Source organism: Tachysurus vachellii, chromosome 4 (genome assembly GCF_030014155.1).
Source record: "Tachysurus vachellii isolate PV-2020 chromosome 4, HZAU_Pvac_v1, whole genome shotgun sequence".
NCBI lineage: Eukaryota > Metazoa > Chordata > Actinopteri > Siluriformes > Bagridae > Tachysurus > Tachysurus vachellii.
The window spans coordinates 9,590,313-9,614,197 of NC_083463.1; the positions used below are offsets into that span (position 1 = coordinate 9,590,313).

Genomic DNA, 23,885 nt, shown 5'->3' on the forward strand with positions numbered 1-23,885 from the left:
GTTAAATTACACAGCTTGAAGCAGGTAATTACAAGTACTACAGGCATAACACCATAGTTATATGAATGCAAGTCTCGAGCTGCTGAAAGGTCCTGAAAGATTAAGGGGTTGAACTTTCATTTTAAGATATATCAAATTTAGCTGAAAAAGCTGTGCTTGTTAAGTGATTATATCTCCTTACCTCGCCACATTCTAAAATGTTCCGCTAAACGTTTTCTCTTCAGAGTAACAAAATGTTCACCCACTGAACATCGAACATAATGTTCGAACCAGCAGTAATCTTGTTTTGTACATCAAGTAAGCTCGGTTAACATTCATAAAGAATTTAAAGCATCAGGTTTAAATCCATCAAGAAGAGATGACTTCACACTTGTTTTGATGTGTAATAGACATGAATATTGAGAACGAGCATGTTGTTTTGTTCTGCTGGAGTGTTTGGCTACTTTGTTCGTAATGTTCATTTTAATTATTTAATGTTACACCGCTCTTGGCAGAATGTGACAGATGGAGAGGGGTCCTTTAGGCATTAGTATTAGACTTTTTTTTTTTTTACAAAGAAATGAATTCATATATGAACAGGGTGTAATCTTCAGAGGAATTTATCCTCTTAGTCATTTGTTTGGTTTAAGTTTGGGTTGCATACAGAAATGAAGTCCCAACAGGTTTCACCTCACACAACCACGTGTAGGACGAACTAGAAAGACGTTTGAGTTTGCTCTTCTTTTGCACACCTGCCTGAAGGCTTGACAAAGCAAACATGGGTGGAGTATATATCACCACGTACTTAGGTTAAAGGAACAAGGTTCTTCATTCTCTGAATTAAACTCTTTCTTCGGTTTCTACTCATGCCTCAAAGAATGCACTGCTGATTTTTCTGTCCTTCTCCTGCAGATATACTCCATTTACTGAAGACAGAAGTGATGCAAGTCTGAGTGTGACATCATGTACGTATTCAGTATCATTTAGTAGACTTCCTGAAATTCCAGTGTGTCTATTGTAAAAAGCATTATGAACAGGTTACGGCCTGTCTACACAAACGCAACACTGAATGTGTCTCTTCTAGCTTTCATGGTACAAACCAGGTATGAGAAAGTAGATTAATTAAATACAAGCCACTGTTTAGTAATTATTAATTACTTCTTTTAATTACTTCTGATAGAACCGCTGACTAGCATGTAAAGCATAAGAAAGGATATATTTAAAATAAAAATAAATAAATAAATAAAAAAAAGATTCATTATTGATTTTATTTTTTAAATAAATGTATAGTTGGTCCACACTTTTGGGTGTTGAGGTGTTAAGAACAAAAAACAGTCTATTTTGGCTCTTCCCCGCTGATTCATTGACATATTCTTGTTAGTAATTAATCATTGTCAATGAAAGAAAGAGAAAGAGGGAAACGGAAATGGCACACATGCACAGGCACAGAATCCTTAACAAAGGGTTTAGGTAAAAGGATATAAGATCATTTTTATTTATTTTACGCAGGTTTCCTGTGTAAGTATTCACCCCCTTAATTAACCTTTTCACAAATTTTTTTTTTTTCACAGTGTTGAGACCTGAAATTTAATTTTTAACGTTTTTTTTTGGTCGTATAAGTATTTATGCGTCAGGTTTAATATTTGTTAAGTCTGCAAACCCCTGCAGGTTGCAGTGTGTCTTTCAGCTTTGAATATCTGGATCCTGAAATTTTTGGCCATTCTGCTTGGCAAAATTGCTGATGCTGTTAGTTAAGCCAAGTCAAGTCAAGTCAATAATCTTTCATGTCATTTCAAACGTATACAGCTGGTACAGTAAAACACAGTGAAATAAAACTCTTCCTCCAGGACCCCGGTGTTATATAAAACAACACAGAACTTCATGAGACTACATAGAACAAAACTACAAATTATATGCAAATATGTGCAAATAATTTTAATAATTACTTAAATGGGACTACAAGCACAGAAGATATTTAAATATAAAAATAAATTCTGTAGATGTTAACAAACCATGCTAAACGTAAGTAACTGCAAAACCTAAGGTCGTTTATTATTATTTTGTTTAAGGAGCATTTTGGGTCCAGACTGGCCACTCTGAGCTGTTGTTGTCTCAATATTTTGGATGTTAGATTGTATGGAGACACAAACTCTCAGACTGAGGACTGGGCTTTTCACTAGCTTGAGCTTCAGCAGTATTCTCATGTCCTGTTGGAAGGTGAATCTCAGCCCTATGTGAAGACTAGAAAAGGTTCTCTTCCTCAATTGCTCGGTATTTGGTCAACAATCTCCTCTAGGAGTTACAATTGTGGCATATTCTTACCATTTTCTAATGTCTTTTTAAAATTTTAAATATTTTTCCACCACTTTTTTTCTTGATAACTTCTTGGTCTTGATTATTTTTTTGGTCATGATATGCATGTTTATGTGCTCTTACGGACTTAAGGCCTAGAAGCAGGTCTGCTTATATAATTAACTCAATTAAATTGCTCACAGGTAAATTAAGGGTTTCATAAACATTCAAGGGGGGTGTTTACTTATCCAATGCCTTACTGAGGCAAAGTCCTGAGTAAATCACTATTTAAAAAGATTCTGAAATCTCACCAGTCATGCTTCTCTGATTTTACTAGAAATAAACTATAATAAACACAGAATATAATATGTATACTAGCCATGTAGCAATACACCGATACACTACTACACCATTTTTATATCATAATCGTTGCCTAACTTAGACTTTGTTCTATGTTTGTAAATGCATACGTATATATTTACCAGTAATTGCTAAGTTTGGATAGTTTTCCCCAAAACAACCTTGGCAAGCATCTCAAATAGCATCTCAATATGCTAATTCTCATATTCTGTGCATGTGATATTTGATGCTTTTTTGTAGCATAAGACACTTTTAGGGTTATCTCTCATACTGATGGGTGACCTGGATGTCAAGTGACATTTTCTAGCAAAATATATCCATGGAATTGATCTTCATGCATCACGCAACCATCAACGTGTGCAGCATATACAGTGTCGTTTGAAAGTTTGTGAACCCTTTAGAAATTCCTATATTTCTGCATAAATATGACCCAAAACATCATCAGATTTCTAAAAGTAAACAAAGTGAACACTATCAAACAAATGAGCCATAAATATTATACTTCTTCATTTAATTATTGAGAAAAATGATCCAGCTTTACATATCTATGACTTGCAAAAGTATGTGAACCTTTGCTTTCAGTATCTATTGTAGGCCTTTGTGCAGCAACAACTGTAAGAAAAGTTTTTCGGTAACTTGATCAATCCTGCACAACAGCTTAGCAGAATCCCATTCTCTATCCCATTCCTCAGTACAGAAGAGCTTCAACAATCGGATTTTAGTGGGTGTCCTTACATGAACTGCTTGCTTCGGGTCCTTCCACAATTTTTCTTTTTGATTAAAGTCATGACATTGACTTTACCATTCTAAAACATTATCTTTGTTCCTCTTTATTCATTCTTTGGTAGACAGACTTGGGTGCTTGTGCTCGTTGTCTTGGTGTATGACCCATTTTTTCTTAAAATTCAGTTCATGGACTTAATTGTTCACTGGTACTTAATTCTGAATACATCGTTCCTTCACTGATGGCAAGCTGTTCTGGACCAGATGCAGCAATACAGGCCCAAAGCATGATACTACCACGATAATGTTTCACAAAAAATATAAGGTTTTTATGCTGGAATTTTAGTATTTTCCTTTCTACAAAAAGCTTTATTTTGATCTCATTCCTCCACTAATTATTTTTCCAATAGTCCTAAGGTTTGTCCACATGATCTTCATGGGCAGCAATGTTCTTTTTGGAGAGTAGTGGCTTTCTCCTTGCAACTCTGCCTTTCAAACCGAGGTTTGATGACAGACTCGTGAACATTAACATAAGCTAAATTAAGAGGCCTTTAGTTGCTTATAATTTACCCTGTATTCCTTTCTGACCCAACAGACTATTACCTGACTTGCTTTTGGAGTGATCTTTGTTGGTTGACCACTTCTGGGAATGTACCAGTGGTCTTAAATTTCCTCCATTTATACTGAATCTACTGTATATGACTATGAGTCCAAATGCTTAAAAGAGGATTTTGTAAAGTTTTCCCACCCAGATGGAGCAACAATAACTATTTTTCTGAAGTCCTCATAATATCCATTGTTTTTGCCATGATCCCCTAACACAAACACACGTCATGAGCATCAGACTTTGATATATCTCTGTTCTTTAAATAAAATAGGACATTTATGGAGACCTGATTGCCATCTCATTGACTGAAACTATAATGGACTATACAGGCCCAAAGCATACTATAATGGACTCAGATGGATTATAATTTGACCTTGAAATTAAGTACTAAACCTAGAGGTTCACATACTTTTGCCTCTCACAGATATATAATATAGGAAAATTTTCTTGAATAAAAAAATGACCAAGTATAATATATTTGTCTGATTTGTTTGATTGGGTTCACTTTGTCTGCTTATTGGACGAAGAGAGCATTACCTTGCAACCACCACGCACCAACAGCCGATAATGAAAACAAGTCAATATGGGCATTAGGTAGACAGATCTTTTAGTTAAACTAGTGAACATAATACAAACAAATTTATTAAGATTAATTCAATTAAAAAATACAAGATTAACATTAGACTTATATTTAAATGTGTTTGTATTTATCCCTAATGAGAAAGCCTGAGGTAACTGAGGTGACTGTGGTGAGGAAAAACTCCATTAGATGGTAAAGGAAGAAACCTTGAGAGGAACCAGACTCAACTGGGAACCTCGTTCTCATATGGGTGACACTGGAGGGTGTGATTATAAATATACATTCTGACAATTGTGTATTTATGAGGAGATTGTTGTCCTCAAAGACCACATGGAGTTGGCATGTTTATTCTTCACAGTAAGCAGATTTTTAACCAAATCTGACTGGACTACATATACTATTGCAGCATACTGTTTGAATTGAGACTTGTTTGAATTGAGACTTGATAACATGCTTGGCAAGTAAATTCATTTGGTTTCTGAATGGCAATTGAACTGACAGTCAGTGATGTAGATTGTTCATACAGTACAGTACATTGATAATGTATGAACTGGATTGTTAGTGTGTACCTTCTTTTGGCTTTCCATGATTTTAACTCAGCCAAAGTAAAAGGATGTAAATAATCATGTGAAATGATTCAGCCCTTTCTGGAGGTTTAGAATTTTTCTTCTCCTCCTGTCAATAGTACATAGGGCAGTGATGATATATCATAGTAAAAACAATAGCAATATTATATGTAGTAAGTATCACAGCACATGCATGTAACACAAAAATGAAAAAAACATCGAATATTTTTTCAGAATATTCAGAGAATCAAATGAAATTAAATCATGAAGCCTTTATTCGGAATCCAATACATTTGTGAATGGAGTTTATTCTCATACCCAAATTTACATATAATTTTGTGAAATAGCTTTATTTCTTATTAGGCTAAGAGTGTGTAGTGTTTTTCCAGCATACAAATATCTTTGAACAAAATGTCATCATAAAAACAATAACATATCAGGAGAAACAAATTACTCTAAATTACACTTTCTGGCCAATCAGATTCAAGAATTCAACAGCACTGTATCAGTACAAGTAAGCGGGAAAAAGTGTTGTAATGTCCTAAAATAGGGTGTAAAGTTGCAACAGATGTACAGCGCACATTATAAAAACACTTATAAAAGCCTTATCCTTTGAGTGAAGGGAAATTTTTACAAATGTAATGTGTCAGATTTATGACTTTAATAAAACTGATGTGTGAACTGAGAGGTTTAGTCCTATTTTATGTCCTATCCTATTGCCTGGGGATGAAAGTAGTGTAGCAGAGGCGTATTAATGTGGCAACATACTACCATGTGTTTAGTCATCATTAGTGCATCTGGAACACTGTAGTTTAACTTTGCAGTAGGCATTGGCTTAAGGGTCGAACACTGCTCTATAGCAGTAAGAATTAATGGACTGTTTGAACTTTGCAGCCTTGAGAGTGACTAAAGCAGTGACAGAACCCAGCCATTATGTGCACACTCCAGTGCTTTATACCCCCACCATTAAAGAGGTTGACTCATGCCTCGGGTCGTTTAACAGATGCTTCCTCCTTTCCAGGTTTTTCTTCATGAGGCTATTTGTCATCGTGAACGTCTTCACTGCTTCACGTGGTGAGTGTTTGGCCCGTCTTCAAGTTTTACTCACATAGCACCAAGATTATTCATCAACTTTCTGTTTTTTTCTACCGTAAACTTAGGTGAGGTCGAACATTTTTGTGTTAAGATTTATGATCATAGAAATGTATCATCATAGAACAGAACAATGAAATTTATAGGGGGGGCACGGTGGCTTAGTGGTTAGCACGTTCGCCTTACACCACCAGGGTCGGGGTTCGATTCCCGCCTCCACCTTGTGTGTGGAGTTTGCATGTTCTCCCCGTGCCTCAGGGGTTTCCTCCGGGTACTCCGGTTTCCTCCCCCGGTCCAAAGACATGCATGGTAGGTTGATTGGCATCTCTGGAAATTTGTCTGTAGTGTGTGAATGAGAGTGTGTGTGCCCTGCGATGGGTTGGCACTCCGTCCAGGGTGTATTCTGCCTTGATGCCTGATGACGCCTGAGATAGGCACAGGCTCCCCGTGACCCGAGATAGTTCGGATAAGCGGTAATGAATGAATGAATGAAATTTATTACAATTTTTGTTGATTAAAATGATTTATTTATTTTTGTATAAACTCTAGAGACTGTCAGGTGTGAAAATACCAGGAGATAAGCCATTTTTAAAAAACTTAAGCCAGTTCATCTGGAACCAACAATCAACAATGCCACAAGTCACAGGGATCACATTTTTTTCCTCATTCTAAATATTGTCTGAAGCTGTATCAGCATGGTTTTTACAGTAATTGGCATTGTGCTGCCACATTGACTCACTGACTGCCTGACTAGTGTTCTTATACTATCTACGATATAGGTATATTCTGTAAACAAGTGATATTTGTTCAATAAATGTGTCTGTTTCAGCTGCAGTTGACGTGAGCCCTTTAAATGGCTGGCCTGGTGTGTATCGTGATCTGCAGTGGAGAGTTCAGCTGTGCTGTGCACTGACTTCCAATGGAAAAGTCAGTGAGGCCAGTGTTCATAATCAGAGCCTAAGTCACATCAACAGCTCTCACCAGTATCAGTGCCACATCCAAAACTCCACAAACACCACAGATGATTCCAGTGTATCTCAAGTTGTCTCTGGTAATCTTCACTTACTGCATGTTATCTGTAAAAGTATTTTTTTAGCCCAATTAAAAATGTAAGGCTGCTGGATGTTTGACCACTCATCAGTTCAGCAGCCTCACAAACAGTGGAATTAATGAACTTTCTAAGACAAGTCCAGTCACTTTAACTCTTACTGCTTAGATGTACCTATTTTACAGCACTTATTACACTGGTACTAGTATTATATGCTACTCTGGCTGTAAAAGGTAGGCAGGTGCCATGCAGTCTTTATTCCTGGGATTACAGTTATGCTATTCTTACATGAGCAGACACAATCATCTGTTAGTTAAAGGTCTTGAAAATCTTATTTGTTCGGATGATGCTTCCCACAGCCAAGATGCGAGGATGCTAAGCCAGAGGAGACGAAAGCTGCAAATTAGGTTTAATAATCAAATCAATGTTCGTGATAATCAATTCTCATTGTTTCTCCACACAGTTCTTGACTTTAAGACTTCAGACATTATAGAAAGATTATATGAGGAGATAAGATGTATAGATTGTATAGACTTTGCTTTAAAAGACAAAGCTCTGCATCTACAATGGTGCAAGGAATACAGGAAGCTATTGGGAAAAAAACAGTGTTGTAATGTAACAGAGTACAAATACTTCGTTACTGTACTTAAGTAGAAATTTCACGTATCTGTACTTTACTTCGCTATTTTTCTCCACTACATTTCCTAGATAAAATGTATACATTTACTCCGCTATATTTCCACTAAGCATCTTTGTTACTCGTTACTACAAAATAAAATCAGAAGAAATGTGTGCGACTGCAATAAGGGAGGTTTGGCGAATCACTGCTCCTAGATTGCATTGCGCACGCACTCTCTACGGAGAAGCACAGGCACGCGCAGCGTGCACACGCAGTCAGAGCTGGAGGCGTTTATCTATAACGTTAATCGGCTGAAAGCCGCAAATACGGCAACCAAAAGCAGTGAAATTTCACTATTCTTATTACCAGAGTTGATAGCACAAACAAAATATTAATGCAAACAATCCATTCAATACTAAATAAAAATAACATTTATTGATTTGGTCTTTGTGTTGTGAATATTTTTTATTAATGACTGCATTCATTGGACACACTGTTTGTAGAGAATGCACACATACATGAACTGATTTGATTCAAGACTGGCATCATTACATCATGCATAAAATTTTGGTGTCCACTTTTGCTATCTAATAATACCATAACTTTTGGCTTACCATGTAGTCATATAATATATAATATAAAACTCTTCTTGTTTTAAATTCTCACTGAGGGCTAAAACCCCCTAAAGATGAAACCCTAGAACCTCCCCTGCTCTTATGCCTCCCGAAAATTACTGAAATCTTACTTTTTACTTTTACTTCAAATACTTAAGTACATTAAATATCAGAAAATTACTTTTGATACTTAAGTACAGTAAATATCAGATACTTTAAGACTTTTACTTGAGTAATATTCTAAAAAGCAACTTTCACTTCTACCAAAGTCTTTTTCTAGTACGATACTTGTACTCTTACTCAAGTATTGCTTTCTAGTACTTTATACGACACTGGAAAAAACCCAACATGAAATCCAAAAGCAGTACACAAGAACAGAAATGCAGTACACATTTGAAAATAACTCAGATGAATAGGTCTAAAAAAAAAGGAAAAAGTCCCTTGTGTAATTCTTTGAAATTCATGAGGATGCCTTTCACATTGACTGGTTCTGAGCAGAATATTAAGCGTAAATGAAAATGTTCTTGATTCATGTCTAGCCTGTACGTGTTCACACTGTAATGAAGCTTTGTTTCGACTCGTTTAATTACAACTTTCTGGTGAACGCGTGACTAATTAGCTTGAGCTGTCTAAAAAACTCAATGTATTAAAGAGACGAACATATCGACTGAATGTCTTTCCAGAAAACATCCGTTTGGACATCTCTTGCCGGCTCGAAGACGAACAAGCAAATGTAATTTGTCATCTGAAACATCAAAGAACAACAGCTACAGACGCCAGTCACCTGATTATTAGCTTGTGGCGAGTAACGTGAGTCTTATGTTTGTCTATATTTCCTCTGACTGTTAAACCTGTAGGCTGGAATAATAATGTGTTTTAATTTGTGATTGTAAGACCTAGCTCAGACATGGGACATGTTGACGGACCTATTTCATAAGCACTCATGAACTGTGGGGTGACACACGACGTTTATTGTTTGGCTTTTTTTTTTATTTTAAATGTAGACACTTATTCCTCTGTGATAAATATCCTGGTCCATATTTCTTACACCTACATGGCAGTTTAGTGAAATTGGTGAATAAAACATAGGCATTATACACTGTGATACATAGTACCTGTGAAAAATGAGAGTTTTATAAAGGTTATTTGTTAAAAAGCAGATTTTATTTATTATCCGCTTTTCTGTTTCAGACTGGAGACGGACCCACTGACAAATGAAACAAACATCACTACTCAGGTGCAGTGTCCTGGTGAAGACGAGATCACGTGCTTCTTTGTCCTTCAATCCAACGATATCTCTGTCTCGTTGTCTGTTAGTGGCTTTCTCGGCGGTCGTCCTTTACAGACACCCGAGATGCGCATCAGCACTGACCTTCTGCGTAAGTTTCACTACAATAATGTTACTGTACTCAACTTTACTCTAAGTTCTGTGTTAATCATTTCACTTCAAATAAAATCGAATTAAAGTAATGCATGGCACATATTTACAAATTCTTCTTTCGCCAATTGCTTTTGTTTTTGCTCTTGTTCTAGTTTTGTATAGTCTTCTATCCTGTCACTGGATTGTTACCTGATTGTGTTTTTTATTACGCCTTGATTGCTTTGTTTTTGTGTACACTACCATTTCCTTGTCTCATTGTGAAGCTGTGTGTGCATATTTCTTCGTTACGTGGTTTCATTTTTGTTTGTTCTTGACTGTTTTGACCTCATTAAAATGTTCTTAATGAGATCTTAATTGCTAAATATTCTGTTTATGCTTTATAAGAATTTATCAAATAGATTTTGCTGGGTCATTCACAATTGTGTGTCAGTGTTAAAGGGAAAGACAAGTATAATGTGTGATGTATGCTACAAAGCAGCAGCATGGTATATTCAGTCAGACAGACTAAACAAGGAGTAGCATAGAACAGGCGATCACATTCAGGTAGCAAAACAACAGACAAGACAGAACCACAATGCAAAGGTGGACACCATGTTTTGTAGGAGCTAGATATAAAGTAGAAACAATAGTGAGCCTTAAACAGAACCTAGTGGGACACTGTACTGCATTTTGTATGATCTGTATCATAAAGTATTTCCGATAACACTAACAACCTAAGTAATTTTGAGTTGTAACATTTCACCGATTTGTTCGCTGTGAGCTTTTATGAGGTAACAACAGGAAACATTGACTTTTTTTAAATTTAGGTTGGTAAAAGTGAATGTTCATGATGACTTTTTATATTTTTGAAGAAGCTACTGCTCAAACATGATGAGCTTATTGTACTGTATTTGGTCAGATGTGTGGTGCTGAAGGTATCCAGGGATGTTTGTGAAACCAAAAGCAGGAGTCTATGCTCAAATCAATGGTCTTTAAACCATAGCCAGATGACAAATGTACAGAAAGCCATTTTCCACTGCAACAGTGTAGATTAACAAAGCGTGACTGATAAGACGAGATGGACGAGATGCGATTTACAGTAAAACCACACGTGATGGTCTGAAGCCTGTAAAAACCTAGCAGTATGAAGAATTAAACCGATCTGAGATGACCACGATAAAAGCAGCTGTGCGCACAATGCGTTTAATTATTACTATTATTTATTTATTTATTTATTTTTTAATAAATGAATGTAGACACATTTATTCCATAAATGAGGTACTTTGATTAACAGTAATATAGAAGATGGTTATTATTACCAATGATATTGTGGGATCCAGCTAGGGAGTAGGATTATTTTTATATATTTCTGAAATTACACTATAAACTTGGCAAAGATGCAGGACATCGGATAAAAAACAAACAAACTTGTAAATAAAGAAATTGTATCTACAGCTAAAGCAAGAACATACAATCATTCAAGAAGAAATTTCCTTTTGAGACAAAGATATAGGATATTGTTATATAAGAAAAAGTTATATTAATTATAATATTTGTTCTAAGCTGTAAGGCAGGTATCAATTTACCGCCAGCTCGAAGTTGGCAAGATGGATTCTCCTTTCTTGTCATATTTCCTGGATGATTTCTTTTCACAGGGAAGCCAGAAGCACCATTTTATCTACGCTATAATGTAACTACTGAGGGTGAAGTGATGATCGCCTGGAATGACTCACAAAATAATAAACTCCCACTTTACTATGAGCTCCGTTATTCACCCAACACTTCCCTCACACACTGGGAGGTGAGTAAAACCATTTTACATGTTACAGCCATTACAGTTTAGTAGTATTGTATGAAAACAACACGATCTGATTTGTTTCCCTACATCCGATGTTTGTTCTTTGTGGTGATCAATTTGTAGAAAATATATTTGGAATGTTTCACATACTGATTTTAATTACTGAAACCTGTGTTCTGGTTCACAACTAATGTATGCATAACTAACGTGTGTTTATCTGTGTTAGGTGCTTAATGTCCAGCATCCGTGGGTGTCTTTGAGTGAGCTCACTTCCGGAGTCAGATATACGGTTCAGGTACGCTGCAAGAGCCTCCATCACCTTCACAACTGGAGCGAGTGGAGCAACTGGAGTCAGCCTTTCTTCCTCACACTTGACGGTACAGATGCTGTGGCACAGTAACCTCCTTACTGTAATTTGTGTTTTTTTCTTTTCATTACATCCAATTTAGTCAAGACAATTCCTGCTGAAATATTATGGCTTTCACGTTCAACCTTTTGTCTGCTGTATATATACAGCTATATATATACAGCTGTAGCTATGACGAGTACAATGTATGTCTGAAGTATAGATACTACATTAACAATTATACGGTTTTATACGGTTAATATGTTCAAGGTTAATCATCATTCTATTAAATTATATTCCTTCCTTCCTTCCTTCCTCCCTCCCTCCCTCCCTCCCTCCCTCCCTTCCTTCCTTCCTTCCTTCCTGCCTTCCTTCCTGTGTTCTCCATCATGAATGTTCCTGGGTTCTCCTTCCTTCCTTCCTTCCTTCCTTCCTTCCTTCCTTCCTTCCTTCCTTCCTTCCTTCCTTCCTGTGTTCTCCATCATGAATGTTCCTGGCTTTTCCTTCCTTCCTTCCTTCCTTCCTTCCTTCCTTCCTTCCTTCCTTTCCCTCTCCATCATGAATATTCTCTCTTTCCTTCATTCCTTCCTGCCTTCCTTTCTGTTTTTTTTATTCATTGTTTATTTCTTGGGCTTTTTGTCTGTGTTCTATAAGTGAAGGAGAGACATTTTACTGCATCAGCCCATATTGTATCTGAGCACCGAATACTGTTTTAGCTCTTTAACCACAGACCATAGAGTGCTTGTTGCTTTGTAACCATTTATTATACTGAGTAGCTAAAAATGATTAGTGATGCACCTTTTTTTCTCATGTGGCCACTTTTAGGTTCACTAATTATATTTGTCATCATTTTGCCATGAAAGCTCTTATTCATTTTACATTGAACATTGCCTGGGAAAATCACACAGGATACATAGTCTAATGTCTCACCACTGGGACCAGATGATAACAATGAGTCGGTCCAATGGCTACTGAGTGTTTGTGCGCGTGTGAAATCTGTTTTGAATGCTCTGCAGTATTTGTGGGTGTATAAAGATACAGCATGACGTAATATCTTCATAAGCTTTTCAATTAGTTTGTCATGTGGGCCAGTTTATGAAAAGCATCCCAAGTGAGGGGCCGAAGAGATCTGGCTTACAATATGAGTAATGGCACAACAACAATATAGGAGCCCATATGTTGTATTTTTGGACCATAAGACATCCAAGTAAGCTTTTCTCCCCTACATTTAAACATGCTTATGTTGTATTTTGAAACTAAATAGTGTCAGTGCATTGTAAGATGCCCAAGTAGACTTTTGTTACATTCAAATGGGTGAATCAGAGAGTCATATCATACTCATTTAGAATTGAATTCATTTAACTGAAACTTAAGTAGACATAATACAAAAGGTCACAATATGGAAAAGAACATTGTTTCATGGTATTTTTTGTCAGAATAAATTATTTTAGTATGACTATTTAAACTATTTAAACAGCCATTTAAACTATTTAAACAGCCATATCAATAATTGGCTCAAACATTCTAATGAGAGAAATGACATTTTTTATATATCACAAGAGCAGTGAAATCGGGTGTACAGTATATGTTGTCAGCGCTATACACATACATGTGTGATTACTCGTTTGAATACACATACATGTGTGATTACTCGTTCGAATGACTATTTGCACTTGTAAGTAGACCTGGGGTAGTAGAGTAGGGTTAATGCTGTTTCACTTTTGTGAAAAAACGAAAGGATTAAATGAACATAAGAAATGATACTAACAAAAGTCTGTCAATCTGTCATTGTCCTGTCAGTCATCGCATCTCACAGGAGAGGATGCTCGTGCAAATCGCCTAACGTCACGTGACTCCTGCTCACTGGTGTGGCTGCGGTTTGTGCTGAATGGAACAGATGCTTCTGAACTGTAGGGTCCGTTGTCCGACTGAACTGAATCTATCATACAAATGTCTTTTCGTCACTAGGCTTCTTGAAGGGGCGAATAGGAAAAGGGCTTATCAAAGATCTCAGGGGTGAAACCTGCACACAGACACATGTCGTGAATTGCTTTCCTTCTGATATAGTTTCTTAATTAACTGCAAACTTGACTAAAGCCGTGTCAGTTATATTTGGAAATAAAACAATTATCTGTAATATATGCATATATCATGTACTTTAGTTTTATTACACAGGCTGAAGCTGATATAATTTATCACATCAGTGTGTATTCGTATTTTCCATTCGGGTGTGCCTTAGGCGAATCACTACACCATAGCGTTTACATGTGTTGCCCATACAGTACTGTACAGGACAGGACAGATATACAGACAGACAAATAGAATTAAATAAATAAATGCGTATTCATATCAGTATTAGCGGTTGTATGACTGTAGCTATTTTAATAGTCAACAAGTCAATCAGAAAAGAACTTGACTTGCTTTTTTGTTTGTTCGTTTAAATGAAGATTTAAGGTAGAATAGGTTATTAGAGCAAAAATTATACTGTAAGTGACACTACTGCTGCCTTGTAAAGTGGCAGGGAACATAATGTGCATAGTTTTTTAAAACAGAGAGGTAATAGAATTAAATTCATTGTAACAATGTAATGGTGATATGCAGCTATTACTAAAAGGAAGTCTTATAATCGCTGGTGTTTTTTATTGCAGTGGATTATGAGATTGAAAGCTTTGTGTGTGTGGAGGTGGAGTATGCCGTTTCAGTGAGTTGGTCTGATTCATTAAGATGATGGCCTTTGGGAATAAACTGTTACACATTGCATGAGTAGATGTTCTTTATCTGCCTTCTAGATGGCAGAAGAACAAACAAATGATGACAGGGTTAAGTGGGAGTCCTGTAGATATTTGTTGCTTTGTGTAAGCAGTATGGTCTGGGATCTGGATCCTGATGACTTTCTGAGTGCTGCCGATAACCTGTTGCAGAGTTATTTTATCTGGAGATGTGTAACCTTAGTAATTAAAGGTGAACTGAATAGAAATTGAACTCTAGTGTTTATAAGATGAACTACAAAAGATTATCCTCAGGTTTTATCCATGCCTATGTAAATGAAGTCCCATCTCCAAGAATCTATGGTGGTTAATATGTTCCCTGGCAGATTTGCCTCAATGGTTAAGCCTCTGTCAATGCCAACCTACTGATCAGAAGGTTGGCATTATGGCCCAGTGGCTACGGTTGGATCTTTAGCCAGGGGAGCTGTATCCTTGCTAACCCTGTGCTCTGACCCCATCTTTCCGTGGGTAGTTATAATGGAATTTTATACACGCAAAATAGTGATGCGGTTATTATTCTGGAGTGTTTATTATTTCTATCACAAGTCACTGCATAGTACCCACCCAGGGGAAAGGTAGCTAATTGGTGTTCATCTTGTTCTCCATCTTGGAAAAGCAGCTGCCCAATGTGCACTTCTTTAATCTTGTTACATTTATTTTAGTTATTTTTTTGTCATTTTGTCATTTTTCCTATAGCAATATTACCTGGCAAGGCAGTACTGCTCATTTATCACAATGTATGTATTACTGAGTATTAAAGATTAAAGCTGCAACATGACTGACAACATGGCCAACATTCTTCTCAGTATTTGCTTAATTTAAATACGTCATTTGTCCCATTGGCTCATTGTTTTTAATGATATAGATAATAAAAAGACAGTTGAGAGTTTTCTAGTGAAAACTGCAGTACGGTGCTTCTGTACAGATCTGTAATCATCTTCATGGTGCTGTTGACCCTCAAACTGTCAGTACAAAATGATCATCATTTCACTTCCTCTGGATCATAAATACTCATGGCACCAAGCACACAGATGAGATAGTGTGCTTTAAATCATAAGCACCATTCACACTTTCCTCTTTCAATCAGATCATTTATTTATTTTTTTTTATTAGAAGTCTATAAGGCTTGGTCCCAGAAGTCTAAAAAAACAGGTTTGGAAAGCTGAGATGCATGTGCAAGATTTTAGCAAGAGGTTAATTAAAGAATACTGAATCAGAAAGGAGAGCAAAAGCAGCAGTCCAGAGAATTGTGGAGCATAAGGACACGGCTCATAAAGTGAGCCAGGGGAGGAGGAGGACGATGGGGAAGAGCGACAATAGGCATGATATCTGCAGGGTCTTTGTAGACCTTTTTATATGGTTTGGTGCTGGATTGTCATGAAGTACACTCTCATGCTTATATGAAATCCTCATTTTCCTATTTATTGTCTATTCACATGATCCTCTTCATGATAAAAATATTCTCATGCTTGCTTGTGTTTAAAATTTCTCCTGTCAGTCATGTCCTTATCTTTACTGCCATTAGCTTTACAGTCTTATGGTAAACAAATATTTTTGCCAGATTGCTGAGGAAAAATAATGCAATCTCCTAGAAAAAAAGTGTAAGGAAATAAAATAAGAATAAATCCCGTCGCTGCTTTTCCAACATGACAACTTGACATCTGAAGTCTTTCTGTGTCCACATTCATCTGGGTTCTTCTCTGGATCCTCTTGTTCCTCTCAAGGTTACCACCATTGCCTCTGGCTTGCTCATAAGAATTACATTTTTAAATGTATCCTACATTTTATATTTCTGTAAAGCTGTTTTGTGACAATGTCCATTGTCTATTGCGCTTTATTAAGCTACAGTAATCCTCCTATCTTTCCACAAAAAAGAAATCCATAAAACATGCATGCTTGTCTTGCAAGGTTTTTTTATTTTGTTTTAGTTCTTTCACTTGCAGCATGATAGGAGCAGGATTATAGTGCATTTGTCAAACACTTGGTTAGGCTTAGTCGCCATAGTAACCTACATGGAAAGGTTCAGTGTGCTTGATGAGATGAAGATAGAGATTGAAGATGGACGATCAGCTGCTGACAGGAAGCTTCTGAGACAAAGAAGCCAAACTATTCCATAAAAAACATGAGCTTTCTTTCTGGATTGTCTACCTGCTTCAACAGCTTTAATTCAACTTCAATTGCTCAGCTCAGGTTGTGGATCTTTGGTGAACTTATTTCCTGGAAATGTCTGGTTGTGTTTGATGTACTTGGTTTGCATAACCTCTGAAAAAACCACAGATTAGAAGATGGATATCAGAAAATTATATGTAGCATTTCACATAAATAAAATAAAACGACAGGGACGATATTATAAATATCAATGATCGTATCATGAGAAGCACACTCACTCACTCACTCACTCACTCATTATCCGAACTACCTCGGGTCACGGGGAGCCTGTGTCTATCTCAGGCGTCATCGGGCATCAAGGCAGGATACACCCTGGACGGAGTGCCAACCCATCGCGCACACACACTCTCATTCACTCACGCAATCACACACTACGGACAATTTTCCAGAGATGCCAATCAACCTACCATGCATGTCTTTGGACCGGGGAGGAAACCAGAGTACCCGGAGGAAACCCCCGAGGCACGGGGAGAACATGCAAACTCCACACACACAAGGCGGAGGCGGGAATCGAACCCCCAACCCTGGAGGTGAACGTGCTAATCACTAATGCCACAGTGCCCCCCTCATGAGAAGCAATGGGCCTTATTCCGAAGTTCATTGTATTCCTATAACGACTTACATAGTTTTTATAAAATTAAATAAACAAAGGTATTTTATACTTTGACCCATTTCTTTCCATCTATATAAGTGGTGTAGAATGTATGTGAACATCTGTAAAATCCTGTTAACAGTTCCTGATATCACTTGTGTTATAACAGCTGTGAACATTTGTTTCCCGAGAAAATTCACCATATTAAAAATTTCTCAAAATCTTTTTTTTTTATGTGGAGCATCAGCAAGATAGTAACTAACTTTCTAAACATTTCACCGGAGTGCCTGCAAAAGGACTGTAGAGCTTTTCACATCACAGATATATAAAATAATACACTAGCTGTATGATACATATCGTCACGTTCTTTACTTGCAAGTTATTCTGAATACCTGTTATACCTCTAATTTATTCTTGGCTCTGTTTTTTTCCTCACAACAGTGAGTTACATCCCTGCTGAAGTGTTCACCAGGCCTGGAGAAGAAGTAACAGTGTATGGTGTGTTTCACAATCACAGCTGGACAGCCAGTAAGGCTGTTTGGATGCTGAATGGCCAGGTGCTTCCAGAAAGCCAATACCAAACGATTAACGAAAGAGTCAGCGCAGTCACTATCAGGTCGAAAGAGCCTGGCTTTGATACGCTTCTGTGCTGTTACCCGTTGGAACAGAGCTATAAGTGCAGCATTGCCTACACCAAGGTCTATGTAGAAGGTGAGACAAATTACGGCACAAACTCTGATTCTTTTCTCATTGACACAAGATGTCAATTAGTAGAGAATTACTATTCATTCAACTACACTTTCTGAAGGTTAAGCTACATAAAATGTCTTGCTTTCGAGGGCCAGATAAGCAACATGTCACTGACTGGTGGCAACAGTTTACTTTTAATGCTTAACTATTAACGATTAGTTTAAGGTCATAGAAATTTGAAGTGGTTGTGTTTTGAATCGTGTTGTTGCATGAACCAAGTGGGAAGTGGTAGTTCACAGTTTACAGCATTGACTTACTTCTCATAACGTTGTGAGTTCAAATCCCAAGCTGCCACCTATGGGCCTTTGATTAAGGCCTTTAACCCTCAACACCTCAGTTGTATACAGTAAATATTAGATAAGGGTGTTTACCACATGCTGTAACTATTGACTGTTGAACTGACTGATCTTTAAAGATGTTTCTGAACATCACTATCATTTTAACCAAGGGATTAATCAAGTGGAATATTAATCGATCTATATGCCCAACCCATATATCAGTTAGTCCTCAGAAGTATTTATTTATTCATTTATTTTTATGAATAATGAAATTTCCCTGTGTGCAGTTATTTATAATGCCTTAATTTTCAGGATTCTTTGATGCAAATATAACCTGTCAAACTGAGCAGCATTCCAGTGTTGATTCAATGACCTGTAAATGGAGTAAGAGCGCGTGGGCTGTGATACGCTTCCTGTACAGGTATGCAGATTCACATCCCTTTCTTTTTAGATCTTTTTGATGATGATGTTATATTGTTAAGGATTCTTTCACTCTAGTGTAGAAATAAATGCTGGCAGGAACATCGGTTTTGCTGCTATGAAAAGCATAGGAGTCCTACTGGCGATCTTGCTGACATAGATAGCTAAAATAGATTTATTATTATTAACAAGGAACCTTTCATTTATTCAGATACAATCTGGGCTGCATGTGGATTCAGAGCATATCCCAAGTCATCCTCAATGGGATGTGAGTCAACAGCACATTGGTAACTTGGAGGAAATATGAGAACCTTGCAGTCATAGAGAAAACATGAGAACCAAAGAGAACCAGGGACCCTGAAGCTGCGAGGCTACAACGTTACCGGCTGCACTTTGTCCCACATTAAATAATATAGATTACTTTCATTTTTCTTAACATTTATACAAAACTTTAAACAGCATTTATTTGACTGTTTAGCTCTATTGAGCTGCATTTGACATGCAATTAACTCCCGTTACATTTACTAGTAAAGCTCCTTACTAGCATGACTACTATTCCATCAGGACCCTGTCTTCCATGTTTGTCTATTTTGTTTGACCGCTGAGCTGCATTCTGTGATGGGTTTAGAGGTGAAACAGAGCTTGATATCGTTTAAATGTGAAGGATAGATAGATAGATAGATAGATAGATAGATAGATAGATAGATAGATAGATAGATAGATAGATAGATAGATAGATAGATAGATAGATAGATAGATAGATAGATAGATAGATAGATAGATAGATAGATAGATAGATAGATAGATAGATAGGACTGCATTCCATAGTATGGCATGTAAGCTGTTAGCATCTAGTCTCATAACAGCCTTATGTTCTCTATGTCCTGTCTTTTGTATTTTTTTAGACGTTATCGGCGAATGTGTGACGAGATACAATATGAAGAAGGTACCCTGGCTCAAGCACAAGAAGATCCCATGGTTGATGTGGAGGAATGCACAGATGGAGCTGGAGATTATCATCAGTGCACCCTGCGAGACCTAAGCCTGATCTCCTGCTATAAGCTATGGCTAGTGGTAGAGGACGGATATAACAAAGTGAGGTCACTTCCTGTCTTTGTGTCACCTATAGACTGTGGTGAGTGTTTGAGGAGTAGCTCAAAACTGTGTACACAGTTTTACACAGTGATCTCAGGGAAACATCTTTCCATGATAAGGGAAATGACAATAGTGACACACAGTTATATTTCTGTTCTCCAGTGAAACCGTCTCCACCCTCAAAACTGAAAGCAGTCACTTTACCCAACAAGACACTAAGTGCAACATGGAAGCGTCCTTACCTGCCTGCTTATGATCTGCAATATGAACTACGCTATGTATCTATGCATGGCATGGTAGATTTAAAGTGGAAGGTAAGGAAAGATTTGAATTGTGCTATAATCGTGTGACGTTAGAGACAGGAGTGAGGCGTAATCGCAAGGGCAATCAGACATCCTAGTTGACATCCATAGCTGGGAAAATAAACAGGAATGTAACGTCAAGGTAGAAAAATAAAACCTGATGCCATGCTCCAAGGGATAACAATATACCAAGATAACCAGATATTAAGAGAAAACAAGGTTCAGTAATGCTTGAGATCACTCAAAACGTGGAATAAGGGCAGAAAAAACAAGCCAGTATCAAGGCTAAACACAAGCAAAGGCACATGGCCATAACATCAACAAAAGCTTATAGTCAGAGCGGATGAATTTGTCAGATAGACACTATTTTGCTTGAGCTAAGGTGGTATGTGGTAAAGCAGATTGTGTTTACAAGAATTTATATAGCTGCATATTTAAAATTGACCAATGTGGCCTTCCACCTGGTTCACATGGCGTATGAGTTTACATGCTAGCAGCTATATAAATTCTTGTAATTCTTACTCTGTGGTATTGAGTGGGGTAAATTTAAGCTGTTTAATGGGATTTTCTGTTTACAATTTATAGAGAGGCAGATTTTTGATGACGTGTAGTTTTTTGTTGTGCAGTAATTACATTTCATTTACATTTCCAGCACTTATCCAGAGCGACTTACATTTTATCTCGTTTTATACAACTGAGCAATTGAGGGTTAACGGCCTTGCTCAGAGGCCAAGCAGTGACAGCCTGGTGGACCTGGGAATCAAACTTACAACCTTCTGATTGGTAGTCTAACATCTTAACCCCTAGGATACCACGTAATTACTGATTCACATTTGTGTCCTTCACAGATGTTTGGCTCTCTAATAGAGTCAAGGGCAACATTTACGGTACTGGATCCGTGCATACAGTACAAGGTTCAGGTGCGTTGCCGAAGACTTAACGGCCCGGGTTACTGGAGCGACTGGAGTTATGCTCATGCGTCCTCAGTTCATAACGTTAAAGGTAAGCCTCTTATATATTATTTACCACATTAACTAATATTAACAAAGCGTAACACTTACTAAGTAATAAAATAATTAACAGATGATAGTTGAAAGTGTTTCTGAAGTTGACTTGCATCGAGAAAAGTTTGTTCAACCCATGACTAAAATAAGTCCAAATAACATGGCAGCATGTTACTAAATAATGATGGCTTACTGAAATCTGGAGTCTAAGTTTAAATAATCAAACTTTCTTCAGCCTTACTTGTTAATCTTTCTACTAATCAGCCATTACCATGTTTATTAATGTGTTGTCCATGTTGGTCTTTGTGGGCTTCATTTTTCTTTTATTTGTTTTATTATTAAAATTAATGTTACAGTTAATTTAAATGTCTAAATAAATGTTAAATGTCTAAATAAGACGAGTGATACACATGTTTATAGGGATTATTATAAGTGTTTTCCAACACGGCCCGTAGTCTTGCTGAATAATAATAACACTGAGGAAAAGTGATATTTTTTGATCATGTTTTTAATATTTGAAGAAAAAAAAGAAAGGAGAAAAACATTTGACATTCATTTGAATTTATATTTATATAAATTCCGAGACAGACACATTTAAGCATGGCTTCTTCTTACTATAATATTTGTCTGCTGTTTCAGCTCTAGTCCACATGGCTCCTTGGATGTTTTTGCACTTTTATAACATACCTGAATTACGTGGTTAGTGTATTTCATTTCTTGGGCCTTGTACAAGGGCAAAGAACCTGAGTGAGCTGTGAGCTGTGTTTGGAAAACACAATGTCACATAGATATTAATACTTCATGATGTGCTGGTTATTAAGGCACAATGCTTGTTTGATTTCAGCACCAGAGATGGGGCCAGACTTCTGGAGAATTATACAAGAGACTCCTGAAGATTACACAAATGTTACTCTGCTTTTTAAGGTAATACAGACTTTCTTGGGTTTTTGCATTTGATTTGCGTAAGTGTCAATGCGTCAAGTCAAGTCAAGAAGCTTTTATTGTCATTTCATCCATAAATAGTTGATGAAGTACATAGGGAAATTAAATAAGGATTCTCCAGGACAATGGTGCTACATAAAATGGCATAAAGCTACATAAAACAACACAGTGCTAAAGACTTAAGTTGTCCTAGCCACGTAAAGTGCATCGTGTTAAAACAGTAAGAACACTACAGGACAAACACGAAATACAAAATAGCACTGGCCGGTGTGCATACTGTATATAATACTGTACAGTGTGCAAAAAGTCTAAGATTCTCACAGTGCAGTAAAGCAAATTGTAAACATATATAGACTTGGGTATAAAAGTACATAAAATGTACTGTATGAAAGGGAGTGAGTTTTATTTTCCTATATTATGCTTCCTTCTGGGCACTGTGGCTTAGTGGTTAGCACGTTCGCCTCACACCTCCAGGGTCGGGGTTCGATTCCAGCCTCCACCTTGTGTGTGTGGAGTTTGCATGTTCTCCCCGTGAATCGGGGGTTTCCTCCGGGTACTCCGGTTTCCTCCCCCGGTCCAAAGACATGCATGGTAGGTTGATTGGCATCTCTGGAAAATTGTCCCTAGTGAGTGATTGCGTGAGTGAATGAGAGTGTGTGTGTGCCCTGCGATGGGTTGGCACTCCATCCAGGGTGTATCCTGCCTTGATGCCCGATGACGCCTGAGATAGGCACAGGCTCCCCGTGACCCGAGGTAGATCGGATAAGCGGTAGAAGATGAATGAATGAATGAATGCTTCTTCTTTAGTTAGTTGAAAGTGTAAAATTGCATCAATATTCAGTATCATTATGTCAGGACTCAGGACTTTGGCCATTGTTTATGTTTCGTGTTCACGTGTCTGCCCCGCCCTTGTCTTTTCCTCCCCGCCTCTGCACACCTGTCCCTTATGTGTAAATGATTGTCTTGTCTATTTATTTGATCCGTGTTGCCTTGTGCAGCGCGGAATCCCCTGTTGTCTTTGTCTGCTGTTGTCTTTGTCCTGTTTAGTGTTCTTTTAGTTATTAAATCCTGTTTCTGTTAAGCTGTCCTGCATTTGGGTCCGTTTTTATCCCGCGTCCGTGACACATTAGTAAATCAGTATAAAAAAAAATACTTGAAATTAAATATTAATTGCTATTGCTGCATCCGTACTTGCAAGATCTGTTATCCTACAAATTTGTAATTATTCCGATCAATAAAAAAAACATTTTTAGAAAAAAAATTCTCATTATTTTCACTTCTGTTGTCTTGCAGCCACTTCCAGAGGTGGAAGCAGCCAGCTGTGTGCAGGGACTCGTAGTTGTGCACCAGACTTCAGGGGGCAACGTGTGGTCAGATGACATCATTGCCCCAAGCTCATTTTACACATTCCAATGGAGAGAGGAAGTCCATAGCATCACAGTCATGTCTCGTAATTCTTTAGGTTCCTCGGCCGAGAATAGTAACATGACTCTGGTGCGTCAACCAAAACGTGAGTTAATAAACTGTTAATGTAGCAGTCATAACCCTGCACACTAACACCGACCAGGGAACTTTAGAGAA

The 23,885-nt window shown here is 37.4% G+C and overlaps 1 protein-coding gene across 2 annotated transcripts in view; it reads left to right on the forward strand.

The window, feature by feature from the left end:
- Positions 1 to 23,885, forward strand: part of lepr (leptin receptor) — a 51,700-nt gene that overhangs the window by 19,395 nt on the left and 8,420 nt on the right. For both annotated transcript variants that reach the window (XM_060867610.1, XM_060867609.1), the window contains exons 2-15: positions 892 to 944; positions 6,129 to 6,181; positions 7,029 to 7,250; positions 9,164 to 9,290; positions 9,672 to 9,859; positions 11,496 to 11,641; positions 11,865 to 12,015; positions 17,955 to 18,224; positions 18,854 to 18,962; positions 19,867 to 20,096; positions 20,219 to 20,370; positions 21,207 to 21,360; positions 22,207 to 22,286; positions 23,598 to 23,814. In XM_060867610.1, coding sequence (XP_060723593.1) covers positions 943 to 944; positions 6,129 to 6,181; positions 7,029 to 7,250; positions 9,164 to 9,290; positions 9,672 to 9,859; positions 11,496 to 11,641; positions 11,865 to 12,015; positions 17,955 to 18,224; positions 18,854 to 18,962; positions 19,867 to 20,096; positions 20,219 to 20,370; positions 21,207 to 21,360; positions 22,207 to 22,286; positions 23,598 to 23,814 — 2,101 coding nt within the window. In that variant the 5' untranslated portion in view covers positions 892 to 942. The remainder of the gene's footprint in view (positions 1 to 891; positions 945 to 6,128; positions 6,182 to 7,028; positions 7,251 to 9,163; positions 9,291 to 9,671; positions 9,860 to 11,495; positions 11,642 to 11,864; positions 12,016 to 17,954; positions 18,225 to 18,853; positions 18,963 to 19,866; positions 20,097 to 20,218; positions 20,371 to 21,206; positions 21,361 to 22,206; positions 22,287 to 23,597; positions 23,815 to 23,885) is intronic.